This window comes from Chelmon rostratus, chromosome 23 (assembly GCF_017976325.1).
Source record: "Chelmon rostratus isolate fCheRos1 chromosome 23, fCheRos1.pri, whole genome shotgun sequence".
NCBI lineage: Eukaryota > Metazoa > Chordata > Actinopteri > Chaetodontiformes > Chaetodontidae > Chelmon > Chelmon rostratus.
This window is the reverse complement of record NC_055680.1, coordinates 7,952,204-7,972,032: the sequence shown is the minus strand read 5'-3', so window position 1 is coordinate 7,972,032 and position 19,829 is coordinate 7,952,204. Positions and strand designations below refer to the sequence as shown.

Genomic DNA, 19,829 nt, shown 5'->3' with positions numbered 1-19,829 from the left:
AGTGAATACTGGAAGACAACTCCCTGCTGCCGCTGGAGAGAGTTGGGTTGATTGTAGATCAGCTGCACCTGCCCGTAACTTGCTCACGTGCCTCACTCACCAGCACCTGTGGAGAAAAGAAAGAAAGGAGGGGAGAGAGAAACTGCCCCTAGGCGGAGCCAGAGGGCATGACAATAGCATGTCATGGTATTCTTGCAAATATCCAATGAAAAGAGGTAACAAATATGACAAAACAATTCCAAAACTTACCTGCATCCCTCCACAGCTGGCTGGAAGGCTGCTGTTATTGCCTGCTTCACTGTGTGTGAATCCCAGTCACAGCCAAATTCCAGGGCAGACTTGATGTGGCCATTTTCAAAAAGCCAAGCTTTTTTGGCACGCCTTGGCACTTGTGCAGTTTTGTGGTCGGGCAGAAGAATTACCTCTTTGAAAAAGGACTGAGCCCCAGAATGTGAATTGCCTTGTGCCTGAAACCTAGAAAAATTAAACAAAATATTTAACTAATACAGGCAGTGTTAACAGTGAATTTATTTTACACCGTATTCATTCATATATTCTGTTGTTGATAGACACCATTTGAGTCTTATACACCATTAAACTATGTTACAGAGATCAATACATCAGTAGCCTAATTTTTTTAATCCCATGGTAATTATCTCCGTCAGGCATAAAGGGGATTTGTCTGCAGTCCGCTGTTTGCATAACGTGCCCAAGGCTGTGGCGCCGATCATCAGATACGTTCAATACTAAACTAAATATTCAGCCTGTATTAGTCTATGAATGTGGGCGATTTTTAATGCATCCAAACAATACATGAAGAGCTTCTGATACAGCTACATATACAGAAGATAAATCCGCAGTCCCGGAGAAGTGCCGCGTCAGAGCGCAGTGCCATTACGCACGGCCATTCATTGTATTTTACCTTCATTAAATCACCTGAAAACGATACCATGCTGCTACTATATAACCGTACAGACCGACAAACAGACCTCTACACACAGCAGAGAGTTCCGTTAATAGCTCTGCTTTTTTTTTTTTTTTATTGAAGAAGACGCCTCTTTCCACAAAGCAAGACACACACACACTACTCCCCCTTTTGTAAAATGTTGATATGTGAATAAAAAATTGTGCAATGTATTTGTTTAACGTACCTTTTAGCATCAACCTCGCGTTTAAACGACTATTGTCGGAAATAGACTATAAATGTAAATAAACAGGTCATCCAAGACGTGAGCCTGCACAGAGCAGGTGCTTTTATTCCATCGCTTCATGCCTGGTGGAGATGTGCACTAAGTTTTAAATAAAGCCTAGCTATCAGCTTGCCTCCTGAGGTTGGAATGGATGTTAGTCTCTCAGATCTGATCTCCATTCTTACTTCTGAGTGTCATAAAAACCCTGTTAGCCCAGCAGCTCCCAAAAGTTGCTCTGTGCCCTGTCGCAATTATACGTTGTGTCCTTTAACGTCTTTGTGAACTGCGCACTTGACGGCACAGGTCTGAATGTAACTCTTGTCTCGACCATTTGTGATAAACATGTCACCATTGATCCAAGTCAGAAGAGAGAGGCTGTATTTCAAAAAGAGGAAGAGGGGGAGGAAGCGCAGAGACGGAAGAACACGGGGCAACTTTGCTTCTTTACACGAACACCCTGAGTAAAGAGCTCAGTTTCGAAAGATCGTTAATCTCAAAGAGGGCAATTACACTTCAGAATCGTAAGTTATTTGAATTATTTCACTTTTCTCCAAGACTGAGTCGAGCTCTAAAGTTGAGAAAGTCGAGCTCTCGTTCCTTTAATAAATGACAAACTTCACAGGGCAACCAGATAAGACTAAAATTATCACTAATCAGTTTTTGCTGTGTTAGAGAGGACTTTAAAAAGAGTACAGTATGTGGCCACAACCTGAAGACAAAACACCATCGGTTTAAGGTTTGATTACATCAGCGTTTGCCATCTCAGCACGTTTCCTTGTGTTCAAAAGTAGGAACTGCAGCGCTTTGTTTGCTGCTTAACGGAAATGTCTGGGAATCCGTTGTTCGGTTTTAATGTTGCTCTCAAACTGTGGAAGTATGGAAAAGCATCAAAGTAAATGTGTAAAAGTGTGATTGTAAGATGTGTTTCACCGTGTTTCTGTGAGAGTTATGGCACTCCTGTCAGGATTGATTACATTTCTACTTGAAGATAATCGGCCCCACCCACAGAAAACCCACTGACAGAGGTTGTGTGCACCACAACTTCCTCTTTCATTTCTAAGAAAGAATGTATCTGGTTGTAGGGGACGTCAGTTAATCAATCATAAATCCCAAAACTGTTCAGGCTGTACTACATTGCATTACATTGTGGTGTCATGTGAACAACAGCCAGTGCAATATTTTAAATGAAATAAAGAAGTCAAATATGAGTGCTAATTCTTAAGATAGATAAACTTTATCATCATAAAAAAGCTTTGGATGAGCTGGAAAATGCATCGTCACAGAGTTGAAAGCAGGGCTGTTTTTCTGAGCTCATGAAGTCAAGAAATGACCCAACCGTTCATGAAGCTGTTACAATGAAGCTCAAACATCTGCTTTACTTGTAGTGGTGCATTTCACAGTGTGGTGTTTATACTTTTACTTAAACAGCAGCTCTGAAAAAAAGAAGCTCTGAAGACTTCAGTCCACCACTGTGTAATTGTAGTCTACAGCTTTGCATGGCATCAAATGTTGAAGAATAACATCATGCTTTTGTCCATGACCACAGAATCACACTGATGCTGATGCTGCTGTTTCGTCCTGCAAGAGGGTGCAGACCCCAAACAAGGTGTCACAAATTAACTTGACGCCGTTGTATCACATCTCAATGTCCAAAGAAACGCTGCTTACTGAAAAAGCAAATCCAGGTGAAGGAAGCGAATTCCACTCTAGTATCTATTTCCTGAATATGGAACCTGCTGTAGAGGAAGCTGAAGGGTCCAAAACCTCTGAAAATCACATGTTATGGGAGGATCCTCAGACCCACCTGACCATGATTGAAACACCTTTTAACGTAATTGGGCATGATGCAGAAAAGAAAAGGCAAGAACGCATCAAATGGCTGATAGACACAGTAAATGTGACCGCATACATTAAAAGTGCAGCTACTCGCTTTCCACACATTGCCCAGGAATGTGTGCATTCGGCAATCATTGCTTTACGTGCAGTTTTCTGCACAATGGAAGAGATACCAAATGATCTGGCTTTGGCTATAATCCCCCAACTACTGGACCAGCTTCACTCAAAAGAAAGACCTGATATATGGGAAGCTGTTCTGAAAACGCTGTATGTGATAACACAGAAAACAAACGGCACAAATGGCTGGGATCCCAAATTTACTGAGAAGTTATGCAAAACAGTTGCTCCTTTTGTCAAGAACCAACACTCCTCTGACATCAGAGTCTACACATACGGCGTCTTTGCAAACATGCTTTCAGTTGAACATGCGGTCAACATCTTTCCATCAGTGGGGATCACTTCAGTGCCCGAGGACGTACTATTATCTGCAGATATGAAAATGAATGACAAGCCGAAAGAAGTTCTCAGACAGCTGAAAAATCATTTCACCTCACCAAACTTGGAAAAGCAAGAGTATACAACTTCACCTAGATCCAAGAAGAAGAAGAAGAAGAAGAAGAAGAAAATGAAGGAAAAGTCAGAAAAGCAAGAAGATCCAAGTGATGAAGTTTGCACAGATGCAACTGATCCAGCATCAGCTCCTGTTGTGGACTCGACTTCAAACGTCATCACCTCTACATCATCAATGCCACACAAATGGCTGCAAATCAGCAAGAGGTTTAAAAAAAAATTGGAGAAGCTTCTGATGACCGACGAAAGTAAAGTAACAAGAATTGGGAACATCATGTATGTGAATGATGCAGAATTTCGCATTGCAAAGGGAAGTGATGGTACTGAAGTCTTCTTGGGTCTGAGAAAAGATGGCACTGAACTTGCCATTAAGAGAATGTCTAAAAGCAACTACAAGGAGCTGAAGAACGAGGAGGGAATCCTTCGACTTGCAGAGCTTGATCATCCATCTGTTGTACAATACATTGACTATGAAGGAGATGAGAACTTCGGATATCTTTGTCTTCAACTTTGTGAGTACACCTTGGAAGAATACATCGAAAAGATTGATGACGGCTCGCAGAGAGAGAAACTTGTCAAACAGATTCTGAAGAGTTTAAAGACGCTTCATTGTCAAAAACCTCCAATTCTCCACCGCGATCTCAAGCCACGGAATGTTCTGATCGGTAGGACAAGTTAAAAACATGTAACTCATGATCTGAAATTGAAAGCACACACAGATATTTGAAATTATTCTTGTTAATGAATGAATTTGTTTTCTCAATCAATCTCCACTATTTGTTCTGCAGATGTTAACGGGAGGGCGAGATTGGCTGATTTTGGCATCAGCAGGCGATTACTCGATGACCAAACAACTCATCGCACCAACAGAGCAGGAACAAAATGCTGGATGGCCAAAGAGACTTTAACAGGGAGAGGCAAAATACCATACAAGTGGAGCAGCGACATACAGGTTAGTTTTTCTGCTCCAAGAATTATCATCACGATTAGCTGAAAGCTCCTTCTGTAATCAAACTGCTGTGCTTACTTTTAAGGTGGCGGGCATGCTAATCTATTTTGTCATCTCTGGAGGACACCATCCTTTCGGTGACAAATCCTATAATTGTGAGTACAACATCTATGAAGGGAACTACAGTTTGCACCATGTTCAGGATGTGGTGGCGAAGGATCTCATCGAGTGGATGATCACTGAAGAACCAAAGGACAGGCCTAAAGTGGAAGAATGCTTGAGTCATCCCTTCTTCTGGACCCCTGAAAGGTAGAATCACTTTGATCATGCCAACTGATTTTCTATTATTATTATGTTTAGTAGCGAGCATCACGTTAACCAGACTTAGAAGTCTTCAGCCACACGAGGCACTCTTTGAGGCTGCTCTCAAACATGCAGTGGTGCTTTCAAGTGCTAACTTCATGGCACACCATCTGACATTGCCATCTATGGAGCAGCTAGCATGGAAGTCTTCTTTTTGCTATCAGCATACAGTGTTTCCATAGCATCTGTCAGCTTTGTCAATATAACATGACAGAATGGTTCACGCACCCTAAACATGCATTTGATCTTTCAGAAGAGTCGAATACTTGAGAAGGATCGGAAACATGCCGGACATGGCAAAGCATAAAGATGCAGACCCAGAATTAATTTCCTCAATGGAAGAAAGTGCTGGGGTTGGATCTTTCAAACTGTGGAAAGAGAAGGTGACTGCAACAGAACAATTTTATTCTTCATTTGGAGCCCCACTGGTTTGTTGTCAATTGTATTTCTAAGCATGATTATAACCAATGTTTGGTTATAGTTTCCAGCAGAGGTGGTCCAGAAGATGGAAGGCTCCAAGAAACCATACAGTGACAACATTCTGGGGTTACTGCGCTTCATACGAAACCTCTATGAGCACGAGTCAGTAAAACTGAGCTAAAATGATGATATGTTCAAAACTCATGCATAATACGATGCTTTCTTCTTTTTTTCTCGATATATCTTTTGGTGGAAGGAATAAATTGTTCACTTGAGGACATTTTTTTCTGGATAAGATGAGATGTTAATATTAACATTTTCAGTTGTTGCTTTTCATTCCCTGAGCTCCACAAACAAAATTCTATTGATCTTCATTGTATTGGGGTGAAGGCAGAACTTGAAAAAGTGAGAAATAAAATGCTCAGAAGACTGAGCTTTTCTCATTTTGTCAGACTCTTGGGAACATTGAGGATTAAGGAAATATTTTGTAATGGTTATATTTATTACATGTGTTTCTTGAGTTTAACACTGATCTACATCACACTGATCATTATGACCACAACAGATTTTGCCAACGTTTGCTGATTTTTGTCTTTGTCTGTTTCCATAGTGCCGAGGATGCGTACAAAGTTGATCTCATGTCGATGTTTCCTGGTCTCTTTGGATGCATTTACACATTTGCCAACAGGGAAGGGTGGAATTTAAAGACACCCCTGCAGGAAATGTTTGAAACATTGTTTTCCAGAGTTAAAAAGCCCTCCACAAAGGTGGAGCATCTCATCGCCCCAGTTCAAGAATCCCAACCCCTTCTGAGCCAACAGCAAATCCAACAGGGGAACCTTAACTCTGCTATTGACACTGGAGTCAAAGGCCAGTGAATGAAGTCAATGGGGGATGTGATTTGCTGAAATGAATGTAAATGAATGAAACATTTCATTGCAGCCTGTAAGATGTATTTAAAATGTTGCTATAAGATCGTGTGAAAGTTTGCTATTATAATATGTGTCTGATATTGAGAGACAATTGATGACATGATTGGGTGGAAGGTGGGACAAACACTCAGTCCTTTGACCTTTACCAGACGACATTCATAGTCACATAAAGGGTGCATCTCATGTCACAAAATTGTTGTGTCCTCGCTCGAACCAGAAGTACTTCTGGTCCGCCATCTTGTCGGTCGTCCCAAAGCACATTTTGCGGCTCTGAGGAGCGAGGAGGAATCTTTTTTTTTTTATTTATTTATTTTTAAATATTGTCACGCATGACATACAACACAACACCACTCACAGCATGCCTTATTTACATATATACATACATATACAGAAAAAAATGTCCAGGGGTATCTCACTTTTGTTCAGTTCATAAATAAATCATGTAATTCCCAAGGCTTCACATATTCGCACAGTTTTGATCGCCTTTTGGTTCTTAAGTCCTGTCAATGTCCCAATATAATGTCCGACTTACATTTTAAATTGCTGGATTTGTGTGTGTGGAATTGTCCAAATAATATCAAAAGGTTTAACACAAAAATGTCTTTGCTTTCGAAGTTTCTTTCGACATACAAAATAATGTCTTTCATATTTAGGCAAATGCTGAGTCTCATTCGGTCTTGAACAAACCTTTCCACATCGATCCAAAACAGTTTAACATAAGAACAATTTTAAACAAATTAAGCACAGTTTCTGCTTCGGTGTTACAGAAAACACACATTTCATCTATTTTTCTGAATCGAGCAAGTGTTTTTTTGACTAGATAAATCATATGAACAATTTCAAAAGAAACTTCTCTTCCCATATTGGTGACACAATATTTTTTATTAATATTCCATACTAGCGTCCACTTCATGTTTTGAATTTTTGCCTCCCAAAAAGATTTGATAGCAGGAATTGAGGTTTCCTGACAGTGCCTCCTGATATAATAGTTGTTACATCTCTTGTCAGTGAGGGTTAAATCTCCCACCATAGGGCCTGATATCACCTGCACTCTTCTGTCTAAGGCAGGGGTGGGCAAACTTTTTCACTTGTGGGCCACAAAGGGTTCTAAAATTTGACTGGGGGGCCGGACCAGGAGCAGATGGATGGAGTGTTTTGGTAATCCACCTCATTAGAGAAAATAAAATATCACGCGATATGTAGAAAACATGTGCTTTAATTTCAATTGAAAATGAACAAAAGCATTACAACTAAATATCTGTCTTTGAAGTCCCACATAACTGAGCTATTTATTGAAATGACTCTTAAAACACTGAAAATTAAATGAATAAAATATTTTTTTTTATTATTTTAAAGCACTGAAAGTTGTGCTATCCTTCAGGATATCATCACGCTCCTCCTGACTGTATTTAAAAAACGGTAGGAGATGCAGGTCTACTTGTCCTCTCCTTCTATTCAATCATCCCTAATGCCAAAACTCAATGAGCAGCGCGAGGACGGAACAGTGACAACGCGCCAGTTTGTGGAGCGCGTTATATTCAACCCAGTCTCACATATTTGATCGCGTTGCATTTGTGTCACACAAGGGTGTGAGGGTTCTTATTTATACCAGCACTTGATATTTCCACTGTTAAAAAATGACTCGCTTAGTGACAATTTATTTAAACCCAACAAAAAAAAAATCACAGCATTTACAAATGCAGGGATGTAATCAACGAAGGTAACAGTTGAAATGCAACAGTTAAAAGGGCTTTTTTAAAAATGGCTGACAGAGATACTGATGTTCAAATAAAAAAAAAACCTTCAGTTCAACCAGTTTGCCCGATAGAGTCCTTAAAAACAGTTCAGGAAGGGGAAGCTTCTACTTATTCGTTTGGAAGGGGTGGTGGTAAGGGATAGGCATTGGAGTATTCTCTCAGTTCCTCGTGGTCGCTTGGCGTCTCCTCTCCTCGTGCTTCCGCTGCTCCTCCTCTCCCCGACTGCGGCGGTGCTGTGGGAAGAAGAGCACGTTCTCAGTCACGTTGTCACCAAACAGGGGATACCATAGACACACACACACGCCGATACGCTTTGCTTGATCAACTTTCCTTTACTTATTTCTATGAAGGCGTTGATCAAGTCTCTGTCGCTCCGCGTACACGCGCTGGCCGCTGCCTCGGCAGCTTTCCTGCTCTGCTTTCCGCGATGCAGGTCCTCTGTCCGGTGGCCTCTGCTCTGCGTTCCGCCTCGGAGCCGCGTGTGTGCGTTGTCATTCTCTCGTCCTCCCCGTCTTTGCGTGTGCCACCTTGCTTTCCTCTTCCGCTGCCGATACCTGTGTCCGAGCACCTTAAAAACAATGCGCTGGCCTGTACTGGCCAATCGTGAGTCTTGAGGGGTGTGGTCAGTTAATAAGTCATTTTCCTCCTCGGTCCACACAGCATGCCCATCAACATTCTCTATATGCATGCAAAACAAAAGTAAAACCACAAACCATGCAAAAAAGGACTTGATAAAAATATAAACATAACTAACAGTCAAATAAATCCAGAAATACAAACAATTAAAAACATGCATTTAGAGTAAAACAGCAACTCAGACAAAGCACATAAAATCAACAAGAGGTCTCACTCTGACATTTGCGCACTTGGTTTTGAGAACGTACGTGCACCTGACCACCACATATGTGCATCCCTTAACAGACAGGACATGTAACATGTAAGGCTTATTGAAGAAATTATTTTCAGATTCAGCATTTTTTACATAACACAACGGAGAAACGTACTTTTAATTTCAGTGGGAACACTGTTGGTCTCCCTTTTTATCCAGCGCATCAAAGTCTGGAGTCAGTTTTCTTGCTGTATCATATTCTTTTAACACCGCTGTTGTAACTTCAGCCCTTATGACTGTCACTTAACTGTGGGTACTGATGATATAAGGAATAACACAAACACGGAGACGAGACTGCGGGCAACACCATCTTTTAGTGCCGAACCAACATCATCACATAGACCTCAGCAATCAATCATAGAACACTCCCCTAGCATGACAGGCCAACATAGTAGAGCACCGAGTGCTCGATCAAATACACCACATCCCCCTTTTCTAAGAATACTGAACAAACCATTCCAGTGACATGTGTATTAGCAAAATATTACTGCTGTAAATAATACTAAACAAGCATTATCAAACCTTCTAATGAAACATTCTTTGTAAACATTGCATTCAACAGTCTTATTCTGTCTCTTTTTTTTTTTTTTTTTTTTTTACTATTATATAACCAAGTTTCACACATAGCCGCTTGGACAATGGTCTAAGAGTTAGTCTCTGAACCTGACGGGCGGTCTCACGGCCCTGCCACTTCTGGTGTAGTATGTGGGTGGACTGTCCGTGCTCACTGGTTGAGGAGCATGTGGTGGTATGTCACTGGACCCAGGCGTCTGTGAGAGCGTTGCATCCGAATCCTCATCGGGGTCAGTGTCCCTGATCAGACTGGGATGTACTTTCCTCAGATGTCGCCTGTTCCTCCTGAATGTTTTTCCTGCTGGCGTCAGTACATTGTAGGAGCGGGGCTCATGTCTCTGGCTTGTCACTGTGGCAGGCTCCCATCCACGCCGCGTGTGCATGTGTACGGTGGTGCCTGGGTTCAGGGTCGGTAGAGGCTTGGCATCCCGGTCGTGGTACAGACGCTGGCGTGACTGCAGATCCTGTATCCTGCTGTGTATGTGCTGCGGGATTGACTGCTTTAACACAGCACTGGAGCATGGAAGTGTGCTCCGCAGGACTCTTCCCATCAGCATTTGTGCAGGTGACACATTCAGTCCTGTCACTGGCGTGTTCCTCAATGAGAGCAGCACCAGATGCGGATCTGTGCCAGTTTGCAATGCTTTTTTCAGTGCATGTTTCACAGTCTTTACAGTCCTCTCAGCAAGTCCATTGGACTGCGGATATCCTGGGCTGGAGTGTGTGAGTTTGAACTCCCATGAAGCCGCAAATGACTTCATCTCATAACTGGCGAATGGAACGTGATCACTCACTAGCTCTTTAGGGATCCCATGCCTGGCAAAAACAGACTTCATTTTTTGGATTACTGTATGAGCTGTTCAGCACTTCAGGATACTTTGTCAGATAGTCCACTATCAAAAGATATGACTGACCTTTCAGCTGGAAAATGTCAGCTCCTACTTTCATCCACGGGAGCTCTGGGACTTCATGTGCGATGAGCGGCTCCTTCTGCTGCTGTGGCTGAAGCTGTTGGCACTGCACACATTTCTCCACCATTGTCTCTATGTCTCGTGTCATGCCCGGCCAGTAAAGGACCTTTCTTGCTTTGGCTTTTGTATGCTGCACTCCTTGGTGAGCTAGATGGAGTTTCTCTAAGATTACTTTTCTAAAGCTCTGGGGTATGATGACTTTGTCTCCTACCATCACAATATCATTCTGAATGCTGATGTTGTGTCGCATCGGCCAATAGCTGTGTAGGCTTCTGTCCAGGCTGTGTCTTTTTGCAGGCCAGCCGTTCAGATGTCTCTTACTCACAGCTTGTAATACACTGTCTGCTGCTGTAGCCTCTTTCAGCCTGTGGAGTGTCTCTTCACTCAGTGCATCTGTGGCCTCCATGGCGTACACAACTTTCTCATCACAGGGATTCTCGTCGATGTTTTCTCCTTCTCTGCTGACTACGGCTCGTGACAGTGCATCTGCGATGTGCATGTGCTTGCCTGGTGTGTATGTGATATTCAGGTCGTACCTCTGCAGCTGCAGCAACATACCTTGTAACCGCGCGGGTGCTTTACTCAGCGGTTTTCGCACTATGGCCTCCAAAGGTTTGTGATCTGATTGCACCGTAACAGGCCTGCCAAAGACATACTGGTGGAATCTCTTGGCAGCGAAGACTATGGCAAGCAGCTCCTTCTCTATTTGTGCATATCGCTTCTCAGTGTCAGTGAGCGCCCCTGAAGCATAGCAGAGGGGTTGGCCTTCTTGTAGCAGGCATGCTCCTAGTCCGTCTTTTGACGAGTCTGCCTGTAGCGTCAGTGGCTTTTTGTGGTCATAGTACCGCAGCACAGGGGCCTGTGTAAGGGCAGTCTTTAAAGCCTCTAGCGCTGCACTGTGGTGTGGGCACCACTGCCATACTGCATCCTTCTTGAGCAGCTGTCTGAGGGGAGCTGTGAGTGAAGCCTCATTCGGTATGTACTGCGCCAGGAATTTTATCATTCCCAGCAAGCGTTGGAGGCCATGTTTGTCTTCTGGTGGAGGCATGTCGACGATTGCCTTGATCTTTGTGTCATCAGCTCTCTGTACTGCTGATGTGATTATGTGTCCCATGTATTTCACTGTGTCTACTTTGTATTGAATTTTGTCTTTGTTAAACTTCACATTTGCTGTCTTCGCCCTCTCCATGACTTTGTGCAGGATCTCATCGTGTTCGTATTCTGATGAAGCTGCGATGATCATATTATCTGCAATGACATACACACCTGGGATATCACCAAAGGTCTCACAGTTCTTCTGCTGGAACACTTCACTGGCTGACTTGATCCCGAAAGGGAGTCTGAGGAAGCGATATCGGCCCCATGGTGTGTTGAAGGTGCACAATTTTGAAGATGGCTCATCTAGCTTGATCTGCCAGTATCCATCTTTTTCATCCAAGATGGTGAAGATGGATTTTCCTGCAAGTCTGCTGCGCACATCTTCAGGAGTAGGGATGGAGTAGTGCTGGCGTTTGACAGCCTCGTTCAGGTCACAAGGGTCCAGACACACCCTTAGTGAACCATTCTTCTTTTTTGTGGCGACAAGGCTGTTCACCCATTCTGTTGGTTCGTTGACAGGTTTTATCACATTTCTCTTCTCCAGGTCTTGTAAAGTGTCTTTTAACGTGTCCATGATAGAGAGGGGTATGTTTCTGCAGCCGTGGATCACAGGGGGGACAGACGGGTGGACGTGTATGTGGTAAACTCCTGGAAACTCACCCAAACCTGTGAAGACCACAGCATACTTTTCAATCAGCTCCTTTTTGGTGGATGGAGGCTTTGGTGGCTGTGTGGATGTGATTGTGTGGACCCTCTTCACCAGCCCCAACTCTGTACACGCGTCTTCACCTAGAATCGCCTTCTCCGTCAGGCTGGTTACATGGAACTCCAAGATGGCGGTGCGTTTGGCGGTTTTGCACTGTAGAGATGCTATGCCACTCGACGGCAGGCGAGCTCCACCAAAAGCTATTAACACAGTCTTGGTGGGCCGCAACTGAATGGGACCTGGCAGTTGCTTGAAAATGGACATGGGTAGCACACTTGCATCAGCACCTGTGTCAAGCTTGAATTTTATTGGTACGCCTCTGATGGTGGCTGTCTCATACCATTTGTTGTCCTTTGTGTGGCGTGCTGCTCCTTCGTCATCTCTGCCAACTGAGCCTATGTATAAAGAGTCCACTGCACTCTCTATATTGTGCACAGTCTTTGCCTGGTCGTTGCCACTTCTGTTGTTGAGTGTGCGACATACCTTGGAGAAGTGATTATTTTTTCCACATTTGTGACACACTACTCCATAAGCTGGGCATATACGGGGCTCGTGCTTTCTTCCACATTTTTGGCAATTCATTGCGGGTTGCGCCTTGGTGTTTTTATTTCCACTGCCTGCTTGTTTTTCTCCTCTTGCTTTCTCAATGGCATCCACTCGAGTGTCGTGTGTGGCGGGTGAAGTCTGCATCGCCTTTATTTGGGTCTTAGCTAGCTCTGTTGACCTGCATATGTCTATTGCCCTGCGAAGTGTAAGGTCATTTTCACGTAGTAGTCTCTCTTTCAGATGAGAGTCATTGATGCTGAACACTAATTTATCCCTCAGCATATCATCTTCACATCGGCCAAACTCACAGTCTTTACTTTTCTGGCGCAGCTCTGTAATGAATTTGTCAACAGAAATCCCTGGTGCCATCCCATGTGACCAGAACTGATGTCTTTCAAACACTATATTTTTTTGTGGGCTGCAGTAGTCTTTGAAAGTTTTAAGAACATCTTCCATCGTTGTATCGTCCTCCTCAGCTGTGGTGACTGTGAATGTGGTATACACTTCCAATGCTTCTTCGCCTATGGTGTGAAGCAGGATGGCTATTTTAACCTCCTCTCCTTTGTCCGACGCACCTGAAGCAGTCATGTACAGCTGTTGCCGGTGAGGATCAGCTGTGACGGCGGCTTAAACTGCTCCATGCTCATGCTGTGAGCTGCACGCCGTTAGCTGCTAGCTGTTAGCTGTAGGCTCAGCTCGTACACAGTACCTCGGCTCACTCCGTGACTCCGTCTTCTGACACCATGTTGTAACTTCAGCCCTTATGACTGTCACTTAACTGTGGGTACTGATGATATAAGGAATAACACACACACGGAGACGAGACTGCGGGCAACACCATCTTTTAGTGCCGAACCAACATCATCACATAGACCTCAGCAATCAATCATAGAACACTCCCCTAGCATGACAGGCCATTGTAGTAGAGCACCGAGTGCTCGATCAAATACACCACAACCGCCACAGTCTCTTGGCATATCAGGCATACAACAGCTGCTCGGTGTTCAGTAAAAAATATTTAGTTGTCCACTCCTTCTTAAAAACTGGACATTCTCTGTCCACTCTTCTTTTCTTAGCTCCGCTCATCTTAACAAAAGCGCTGAGGGTCGAAGAGTAAAGCGCAAACGTGGAGTAATACGCCGCACCTCAACAAAGCTCAATGTATCTAGAGTGCGCCACCTATTGGGTAAAAGCCAGAATTGCAGGGAAAATAAAACATTAACAAGGTTTATTGATATAATTTCTTCAAGTTCGGCGGGCCGGATTTGAAAGGCCCAAGGGCTCGAAGGAGTCAGGACTCAAAAGCAGGAGACCAAACACAGTTCCAACAAAAGGCGAGCATGAGGGCTGATTTATTTACAAAAACAAAAGGTGATACAGGCAAACTCAGGGCTCAGAGGAAGTGTCAGAGGCAAGAACAAAAAACGCTAAGGATTTCAAAAAAGGAGAACTAAGGACGCTAAGGTAATCAAGACAATACACAACTATGGTACTTTTAGCAGGACTGACAGCGAGACGAGATACAGAGAGCACAAGACGTACAAGACAATCTGGCACAAGACAAAGGGAGACGCGGACTATATATACATGAGGTAACAATGAACAGGTGGAGACAATCAGGGTGGGGCAGACAATCAGACAGGCGGGAAGCACATCAGGAAGTCAGGGTCTGAAACGAGAGGAGACAAGGGTTTCACAATAAAACAGGAAGTGCCCGACAAGACTAGACACTGTGAACAGACACATCAGACACGGCGGGACATGACAGGATTAAAATTTGTAACGGGCCGCATATGGCCCTCGGGCCGTAGTTTGCCCATGCCTGGTCTAAGGAGTTGCATCCCTGGACCAGTCTCAGAAGACCTGATAGTATCGCATCAAACACAACTGCGTATTCCTTCGGAGTGACTGGAATTCCATATTTTCTTCAAAATTCTGTGTCAGTAAATAGATTTCCATCGTTGTTTAACAATTGTGTCACCATTAAGATACCACTCCTCACCCAATTATCAAAATAAATGGATTTATTTTTATACTTGATATATCTGTTATTCCAAATTAAATATTTGTGCGGAGAAAAGTTGTGTTTGTAAGTTAACATCCATGCTAAAAATACTTGCCTGTGAAAACTAGATAACTGAGTGGGAATTTTGTTTAAGTCAAAATCACACTTCAACAGAAAATCAATACCTCCAACATTTTGACAAATCAGATTTGGAATTATATACCACATTTTTTTCCTTACCCAGCATATAATTTTTTAACCATTTAATCTTTAAAGTAGTGTTTGAGGTGTTAAAGTCAAGAACATTGAGTCCACCTTGAGAGCATGGGTTACACAGGACATCCTTTTTAATGGTGAGGTTTGTTTCTCCAAATAAAATTTCGCAACTTAGAGTCAATTTGTTTAATTAAGGCTTGAGGAACATCCAGAGCCATGGCACCATATATAAGACGTGATCAGCCTTCGCTTTTTGACAGCATAACTCGCCCATATAGTGATAGATCTCGTCCAAGCCAGCTATCAAATTTCTCACCCATCTTCTCCATTCGTGGAGCAAAATTTTATTTGGCTCTTTCTTCTTGATTTTTGCAAATTTTAATGCATAAATTATGATACAACATCGTTCAGGGGGATCTCACATATTTCAGTTAAGTCAGCAGGTTTGTCCTTTAAAGGGAAGAGGTCACATTTCTTGACGTTAATTCTCAAACCTGATACCTGAGAGAAGACATTCAGACAGTCTCAAGCTTTTTCCACTTCACCTTCATTTTGTAGAAAGATTGTTGTGTCATCTGCCAGTTGACAGCATTTTAATTCCTCTCCATCCATTTCTATTCCTCAACCAGTCATATCCTCCACCTTCTGGGTGGAGGTCCCTTCTTAATCACAGCTACATAAGCAGTCCCTGCAAGCTGCACGAATATCTGACTTTAATTTTGGAAAATGTCATTTTGACGTTCACCAGGTGGTGGGGGGTCACTCTGCATTAAACTAGCCATTTCACTTCAGTCTGTATAACTGTTGAGCTGAAATATATAGCGAAAAGTGTTTTGTTTTTTTGTTGTTTTTTTTGACATTTTCGTGAATACAATTCTGCGATATCTTTACAGTGCCAATTAGTTAATTTAAACACAAGATACTTGTGCTCAAAAAGAGGATTCATTCTCAGTGAAGAACCTTGGAGCCCTAATCTGCCTCTATACATGCCAAAGAGCAGTGATTCCTAACACGTCTCTGGGGGTCATCAGGTGGAAACCTCCCTTCAACAGTGTTTCGCCGACTTAGTCCCACTACACCTCCAGGAGGCTAGGCAGTGAACTCCGGCATCCCAGAGTCACCCCCCCTAGTGCCAGTTCACACTGCTCCTACACATTCCAAACAGCACTGCCACGTTCAACTGACCCAGAGATACTCCAGGTAGTGGCCAGTACCGATGCAACCATTTAAATATTGCTAATGCTAGTACTACCCGCTAATCCGATGTTACCATTTAGCTAATGTTAAGTGCTAACCGCTACCTGCTAAGAGGAACAGAAGAAGAAAATAAAGCTCGATTCACCTATACTGTTAATGTTAACTGCTAGCTGCCAATACTAACTGCTAAGATACTATCATACTACCACCGCTTTAGCTATTGTTAGCTGCTACAATGCTACCACAGGCCTAGATGCCACATGTAGCTGCCAATTGCCACACTACCATCATCTACCCCTGCCTCTCACCAACTGCACCAATAAAAGCCCGAACATTTCCTTCAAGAAGCAAACAAAACAGAAAAACAACCAAAAAGATCAGAAAACAAGCCAACTCTGTATCTTACAACCTGAACAGGCCGCATGATCCCAAAGAGAGACTCTAGCTGGCCACACCCCCACCTTATCTAAACTTCCTCTTCCTGGTTCTCTTCCTATTGGGAGAGCGAGAAGATGGGGCGGGGAAAGCAGAGCAGAGGAGAGGTGTATGGTTCAGACTTTAACCTCTCCTCCCGCCGGGGTAGGCATGCATGTCCTCTGCCCCCCCCCCACAGTCCCTATTTCACCCCCCAACTACTATTATTTCCCCTGATCCATATCCACTGACTAGACCTAGCAGCCTCATCTGATCTCAGATTCTGTCTTTAAATCTGCATACTTACTCTTCTTCCTTTCATAAGCTGCCTCCACTGAATTTTCCCAAGGGACTGTTAACTCAATAAAATACACAGTCTTTTTACTCATGGACCATAAGACAATGTCCGGCCTGAGATTACTACAAACTATTTCCTGGGGCACAACTCGCTTTCCTCCCAAGTCGACCTGCATTTGCCAATCATCAGCCCCTACCAGGCAGCCACCTACCTGCCTTCTCCCTGACTTAGCAGCTCTATTTTTCTCCCCCTCTCGAACAAACTGCACACCTAACCTCTCCTTTCTAGAACTTCCAGAATTCACCTGCTTCCTTCTCTCTTCAATGCCTGCGGCTAAGCTTCTCAGCACCTGATTATGCCGCCATGTATACCGGCCTTGTGATAAGCTAATTCTACAACCTGACAAAATGTGCTTTAAACTTGCTGTACCTGAGCAGAGTGGGCACGATTGATCGCCCTGTACCCAGAGAATTAGGTTCTGCGGGGTTGGCAACACATCGAATGTCGCCCCTATCGGAAATTTAATACGGCCTTCCTCCATATTCCACAGGTCCCTCCAACTAAGTTTCCTCTTCTCAGCACCTTCCCAATTCAACCATTGTCCCTGTTTGGCTTGACCAACTGCTTTTGTCCCCCTTAACAACTCCTCCTGCCACGCACCTGTTCCACTACAAGTTTTCTTTTCTTCTTTAGACCTGCTTTATTCCACACTGGTTTGCCTGGGCCAAGCCCCAAGCCTCCCCGGCCAAATTGAACATTTCCTACTATTTCTGCATGCCTAAGAGCTGCCTCTGCCTCCTGCACTGCTGCCCTTGGGTTCCATTTCCTCCCCCCAGAAGGATTCGGAACCACATTGCTCACTAACACGTCCTTACTCCCAGATATTAAAAGTTCTGTCCTAACCTTAGTGCTTTTAAACTCCTCTGTTAGACTGGATACTGGCAGCTAAAGCATTCCTTTCCCATACAAAGCTACATTGCTTAAGCACCTGGGAGCACCCAACCATTTTCTAATATAAGAGCTAACTACCCTTTCCATTCTCTCTGCTACAGATAATGGGACTTCATATACTGACATTGGCCACATTAACCTAGGATACAAGCCAAACTGCAAGCACCACAACCTCAGTTTTCCTGGGAGCCCTGATTTATCTATTCTCTCCAGCCCTTCTGCAACATCCTTTCTAAATTGCACAACCTGTTCAACATCATTCAGGTCCACATTGTACCACCGTCCTAGACTCTTAACTGATTTCTCCCTAATTGTTTGGATTTCCTCACCATCTATAGCAAACTTCCTATCACTTACTTTCCCTCTGTATATTGAAATACTCCTTGACTTACTAGGCTTAATCTTCATACTAGCCCACCTGAGATTCTGATTGACTTTATCTAACAACCTCCTTGTACATGGCACTGTTGAAGTTAGCAGTGTCATACCATCCATCTAAGCCCTAATTGGTGGAAGACGCATTCCATTCTGCCGTCTCTCCCCACCTACGACCCACTTGGAAGCCCTAATAATTACCTCCATAGCCATTGTGAAAGCTAGCGGGGAAACTGTACATCCTGCCATAATACCAACCTCCAATCTTTGCCAGCCTGTTGTGAGCTCTGCGCTACTTGCACACAGTCTGATGTCTTGGAAATATGCTTTCACCAAGTTAACAACTATCTCCGGCACTTTAAAGTAGTCAAAGGAACTCCAAATAAGGTTATGTGGCACTGAACCAAACACATTAGCCAGATCTAAAAATACAACATTCAAGTCTCTTTTCTCCCTCTTAGCTGTCTGAATCTGATGCCAAATCATGCTAGTATGCTCTAAGCATCCCGCAAATCCTGGTATCCCTGCTTTTTGCACTGTCGGATCTATCATACCATTCCTTTCTAAGTAATTAGCCAGCCTCTGTGCTACGATACTAAAGAAAATCTTTCCCTCAACATTTAGGAGAGAAATCATCCGAAACTGGCTAAGGTCCGATGACTCCTTCTCCTGAGGGATGAAGACACCTCCTGCCCTGCGCCATGCTCTTGGAATACTTTGTTTCTCCCAAACTATTCTCAGGTATCTCCATAGTGTCCTTAAGATGCCAGGTGCACTCTTATAGACACGGTAGGGGACTCCATTAGGCCCTGGGGCCGAAGAAGCCTTTGCACGCCGAACCACCTCCACAACTTCTCTCCACCTAGGTGGGCTCACATCCATCTCCTGCTCCACTTCCCCTAATGGTGGCATGTCAGGTGGAAGACCTATGCTCCTATTCTCCTTTGAATCTGAATACGTCGACTTCAAATACTGTTCAATCTCTGATTTCGTTGCCTTAAGTTGCCCTCCTTTTACTTGATTAAACAAGCCTTTCACAAAATTAAAGGGGTTCCTAAAAAATGCTGACCTTGCACGTTCCTTCTTCTTTCTCTTCTCCCTAAGGTGTTCTGCCCTTCTGAGTACTGCTAACCTGCTACGTTATTAGCTCACACCGCGTTTTCACCTCCGAAATACACTCATATGTATTTTATGCGCCCACACAGCTGAGGTTGAACCTTACCGTCGGTTTAAATGCTAACAAGTACATGTCGCCCCACAGGTGTGTTGTCTATGCTGCTTCATACGTGCTTCAGAGGCGGCCAGGAGTGTTCCTGCATTAGCAGGCAGACACAGATGCTGTCGGCCTGTCAGAATAGCATGCTAGCGTAACCCTATCAGTGTCCAAAGCTAAAGGCGAAGAGTTTTCTACGTGGCGTTGAACACCACCTCCGTCCATTAGGACGAGCGGCTCGGAGCTCGTTCCATATGGAGGACGGCGCATCAGTCAGAATGAGTAGGTCTCCGAAGCGGCTGTTCACGGCTCTCCGCCGGCCCCTGCCAGTCACTCTCACTCCTCTTAGAAGACTGCATT

At 43.8% G+C, this 19,829-nt stretch overlaps 1 protein-coding gene across 2 annotated transcripts; it reads left to right on the top strand.

Moving 5' to 3' along the window:
• Window positions 1-1,588: 1,588 nt before the first annotated feature.
• LOC121626561 (serine/threonine-protein kinase/endoribonuclease IRE1-like) lies at window positions 1,589-6,871 on the top strand. 2 transcript variants are annotated; one of them, XM_041965137.1, is made up of 7 exons: window positions 1,589-1,711; window positions 2,737-4,261; window positions 4,385-4,548; window positions 4,631-4,854; window positions 5,162-5,291; window positions 5,390-5,490; window positions 5,939-6,871. In XM_041965137.1, the coding sequence occupies exons 2-7, from the start codon at window positions 2,836-2,838 to the stop codon at window positions 6,204-6,206; spliced, it is 2,313 nt and encodes a 770-aa protein (XP_041821071.1). In that variant the 5' UTR covers window positions 1,589-1,711; window positions 2,737-2,835; the 3' UTR covers window positions 6,207-6,871. The 2 variants fall into 2 exon arrangements, with proteins under 2 accessions (XP_041821071.1, XP_041821073.1); XM_041965139.1 differs by lacking the exon at window positions 5,390-5,490 and having other exon boundaries at window positions 5,939-6,073.
• Window positions 6,872-19,829: the final 12,958 nt, after the last annotated feature.

What these genes read in the sequence shown, in the direction of transcription:
- LOC121626561 (XM_041965137.1), top strand. Translation starts at nt 2,836, where the DNA reads ATGTCCAAAGAAACGCTGCTTACTGAAAAAGCAAATCCAGGTGAAGGA. An exon ending in TTCTTCTGGACCCCTGAAAG is followed by an intron (nt 4,855 to 5,161) that starts GTAGAATCACTT and finishes TTGATCTTTCAG; the next exon opens with AAGAGTCGAATACTTGAGAA. An exon ending in CGAAACCTCTATGAGCACGA is followed by an intron (nt 5,491 to 5,938) that starts GTCAGTAAAACT and finishes CTGTTTCCATAG; the next exon opens with TGCCGAGGATGCGTACAAAG.